The 4,328-nt window shown below is 64.5% G+C and overlaps 1 protein-coding gene across 1 annotated transcript; it reads right to left on the bottom strand.

Annotated features, from left to right (window-relative positions):
- Nucleotides 1-316: 316 nt before the first annotated feature.
- MNEG_13139 (putative Calnexin Flags: Precursor) lies at nucleotides 317-3,615 on the bottom strand (the record flags this gene model as incomplete). The annotated part of the gene is made up of 7 exons (XM_014038389.1): nucleotides 317-469; nucleotides 1,545-1,673; nucleotides 1,921-1,972; nucleotides 2,261-2,401; nucleotides 2,752-2,882; nucleotides 3,142-3,372; nucleotides 3,604-3,615. The coding sequence occupies 7 exons, from the start codon at nucleotides 3,613-3,615 to the stop codon at nucleotides 317-319; spliced, it is 849 nt and encodes a 282-aa protein (XP_013893843.1).
- Nucleotides 3,616-4,328: the final 713 nt, after the last annotated feature.

The following is a 4,328-nucleotide window of genomic DNA, read 5'->3' as shown; positions in this document are numbered from 1 at the left end:
GGGCAGGGCCGTGCGCATGGGAAGTCGTGTGCACTTGGCTTTTGGGAGTGCTGAAGGTTCGGTGGCGACCGCCTGGGACGGGGCTGGCGTGGCGTTCCTGCGGGCGCGGTCTTGAGATGTTCGGGCTCGGGGGTGGTGCGTGCGGGCGAGTGGCAGAGACGCCGCGCCGGCCGGCCCTGCCCTGGTCGCCCTCGCGGACAGGGCCGGGACGCCATTCAAGCCCCCAGCCGACGCCCGGCCCTGCCCGCCCCCGCTACTGTGCGCCTGCGGCAGGCACAAGTAGAGTCGTCCCAGGGCTGCCCTTTCTTTCCGTTTCTCAGGCCAGTTGGGGGCGCGTGTCGCTGGGCTCACCGGTGGTCCAAATCTCAAAGGCGACGGCGCGGATGGGCGCTATGCGTTTGAGAGGTGCGTCCACTGATTGGCCTTCGAAGTACGCCGGGTTCTTGATAAGCCGCGGCTTCCATTCGCCCTGCGGCAAGAGAGCGGAGTTGTGTGTAAGTGTGTGCGCCTGTGTGTGTGTGTGTGTGTGTGTGTGTGTGTGTGTGTGTGTGTGTGTGTGTGTGTGCCATTGCGTGTTGGCCGAGGCCAGGGGCGGGCACTGCCTGGAGAGTTGAGGCGCAAGACACGAATCACTGCAAGGGCGCATGCACCCTGGGCAATGCTCCCTTTTCCTGGGACGTGACGCCATGCCCCGGACTGCCGCACACTCAAAATTCCCTTCCCAGCCCCGCGTCTGGCATGTGTGCGTGCGTGCGTGCGCAAGCGCGCGCGCGCGCGCGTGTGTGTGTGTGTGTGCGTGCGTGCGTGTGTGGGTCAACCCTGAGACCCGCTCGCCTGATAGTTTGGGTTCTTGATGCGCGGGGGCAGCCAGACGCCCTTGTAATTGGGGTTGCGCTTGAGGGGGCGCCAGGGGCCGCAGCCAGGGGCGCTTTTGCAGCGAGGGTTCTCAATCTGCGGCGTCAGCGAACATTCATTGGAAGGCGTAAGTTCCTCGCACGCTTGTGTGTGTATGTGTGTGTGTGCGTTCTCATGCCCATGTGTGTGCACGTACCCACGGGTGTACACAGCGCGTACGGTTGTTTCAGCGCATGGGCCAGACATGCTGGACGCTGTGTCGCTCACGTGCGCGTAAAATCTAAGTGCAGAGCCCTCTCTCATCACCCCAGATCCCACCCTCACAACCGCCAGTGCCCACCCCACACGCCCCCCGCGCGCGGGTAGGGTGCCGTCATCCCCCAGGGATTACATCTGCTGGCCTCACCCAACAGTACACTCCACACACCTCGACACTCCCTTCCGGACGGCCGGCTGCCTGCCCGCCTTCCAACACACAGCTTGATCACCTCTGACAGCGCCCGCTGAACTTCCTCAGCACCCCGGGCCCCCTTCTGCTCCACCAAACACCACATCCAAAAGCGCGCCCAGCCCTCTCGCCTCTGGCTGCCCTGCTCCCCCACTGCGACAACACATACGCACACACGCACACACTCCACTCGACTTCAGGCGCGTGCGCGACGACTGCTTGCGCCCCCCTGCCCTCTCACCTCTGGAGGCATCCACACGCCATCTCGCGCATCGTCCCAGTCCCGCGGCTTTGGCACGCCCTCATCAAGCAGGTGGGTCGGCTCCCCCTCCAGCCAGCCCGCGGGCATGACTGCGTCCGGGTCGACGATCTGAGGGGCGTCGGTTGGCATCGGTTGGTGTCGGGTGGAGATTGTTATGGCACCAATGGGAGAGGCTGCGGGCAGCCAGGTGCGGTGAGCCGGGGCCGGCCGCACTGGGGCGTGTCGGCATGGCCCGGGCTGGGCGGCTGGGGGGGCATAGTTGGGCTTAGCAACAGGATGGGTACCGGCGCAGTGGGGAGCAACATGGCGGCGTCACGGTGTCGGCCCTGGGGGAGCTCCTGAGCACCCCGCGCACCATCTTTCGGTTGTCCCAGTCAGACGGCTTGACGGCGCGGACGTCGTCAATCCTGGTTGGGTTGTTTGGGGGTGTAAAAGGGTTCGCTATCTGGGGGCAGGGGTGATGATGGGGATGCAAGGAGGCATATGGGGGGATGCGGGCAACCTACGCCGACGTGTGACTGTTGGTGCGCACAGAACTCTGTTTTGTGTGTGCGAGTTTGTGTGTTTGGGTGTTTGTTTGTGGGTAGGACGGCCAGATCAGCTGTGCAAGCGGCCCCCTCTGCTTCAAGCCCCACCCCAACACCAGCGCCGCCCGGCCCCCCTCCCCGTCCACGCGGGCCGCGCCGCCCGCTCACTCCTCGCGCTCGTCCCAGGCGAGGGGCTTCTCATCAGAGGCGTCGGGGATGCGCTTGGGCGGGCGCAGCGGCGGCTCAAAGGCGCCGTCATCCAGGAGACCGCCCGCAGCGCGCTCCTCTCCATCGATCAGAACGCGGTAGCTGCACGCGCGAATTGTGTGTGCGTGTGTGTGTGTGTGTGTGTGTGTGTGTGTGAGCGCCCGTGTGTGTTGATGCATGTAAGTGTATGGATGTGCGTCCCCGTGTGTGCATGTGAGTATGTAAATACGTAAATGTGTGTATATCTGGGGTAGGGCATAGGGGCAGGCGTGGCGCTCTCACGCTCAGAGGACCTAATGACAACGCCCCAGCCTGGCACCCCCGCGCCCATCATCTGCGCAGCGCGGTGCGCACACTCCCGGTGCTGCCGGAACAGCAGCCTGCGCCCCTGCCCACGCCCTCCACAGCAGGCGGCCGGCCCCTACAACCCAGCCCCCCAGCCGTGCGCGCACCGGCCTTCTTTGGACAACATGAGGGTGTATATGTGCGGCAGCCTGTCGTTCGGCGGGGGCGGGGGCGACGCCAGGTGGTGCTCTGTCGTGGCGCCGAGGGCTGGGTTGAAGCATTTCAAGATTAGATGCACCTGTCCATGGGGAGAGGGGGGCGGGACCCGGAAGGCAGGGGGACAGGGGCGGATCTGGTTGCCAGGCGCGGCAGCGTCAGGGGCAGGTGGTTGGCTGCGTGCCGAGGCCCTGCGCCGCGCTGTTTTGGCCCCCGGCTTGCTCGGGCCGCCCGCCCACAGCCGCGGGGCCTGGGCCGTCCGCCCAGTGGCAAACACGCCGCCCGCGGCCCCGCGGCGCCTCAGCCGCGCCGATGGAGGGCCCGCCCGCCCCCTCGCGCACCCTCGCCGCCGCGCCACAGCGGTCGGGCCCGAACATGATCGAGTAGGGCGTCCGGCTCCTCAGCCGCTGTGGCGCCCAGCCGTCTGGCGGCGACAGGAGCTTCATATAGGCTCCCCCGCAGCCGTGCGTCTGCGCCGTCTGCGCCTCGTATTGCACGATCAGCCCGGACTCGGGGGCCAGGGGGAAGGGCAGCAGCGCGGCCATGGCATAGTGTTTGTTGGGCTCCGGGACCTGGAGGTTTTGGGGCGCGACAGGGAGAGGGGAGGTGCGCGGCGCTTGCGTGCGGCGCAGGACGCAAGAGGGGTGAGGCAGGCGCGTATGGCGCCCGTGGATGCTGCTATGATGTTGTCATTAGGCCTGCGGCCTGCCATGAGTTGCTCTCTTGTAGAGTGCCCACATGCCCTGAGATGCCGGCAAGCACGCATGCGCTCAGTTTGAGCTATGCACACCCCCAGCACTCACTGTGATTGCCATATCGTGGCCCTTGCTGTGGGGCCGCTGCAGTTCCTCAAAGTGGCCAGTGTACTTCTTCTGATTTGAATGTTCCCACCTAGTCTGCCAGCCGCGGTCGAACGTTTCAAATAAGAACCGATCACCAGCGGCGGTGCACGCGCCTGCCACCAGGATCAACATGCATATGTGAAATAGTAAAGCTTTTTGTAGAAACATGGGTGCTTGTGCTGCACCTGCAGATCTACTTGTGCGCGATGCTCTACAAGTGCACCACTTTCACCATACAAGCTGGATCTGTAGCTGTCATGCGACACTGGCGTGCGAGTCCGGCAACCTGGACACGGTTTAGAGGTGGCAACTGTGCAAGCAACGACGCGACATGCCATGGGCAGCTGCCGATGCAACCACCGTCTCAGCGCGAAAGGGTATGCAGTCCTTATTTTGCGAAGGATTGCTGGGCAGGGACTACATGGCTCTCTGATTACCTCCACAATTGTTGGTGACGTTGCCTGGTGACGCTCCTTGCCATCAGCGCTTTCTTGTGGCGAGCACCCCCGCACTGTTTAGTCATGCACTGGCCCAGTTGGGGAATGCAACGTTCATGCGCCCCTCTGTGCAATTGCAAGTCTCATGTTATTACCCACACAGATAAGCAAGAATGCGATGAGTGAGAGTCAGCGCAGGCGCGCCGTGCATAGGGGTGGCTGCCTGACACCGCTGCCGTGAGGCGTTGG

This window comes from Monoraphidium neglectum, assembly GCF_000611645.1.
Source record: "Monoraphidium neglectum strain SAG 48.87 unplaced genomic scaffold scaffold03649, whole genome shotgun sequence".
Taxonomy (NCBI): domain Eukaryota; kingdom Viridiplantae; phylum Chlorophyta; class Chlorophyceae; order Sphaeropleales; family Selenastraceae; genus Monoraphidium; species Monoraphidium neglectum.
Note: the sequence above shows the minus strand (reverse complement) of the source record. Positions and strands in the feature narration are given on the sequence as shown.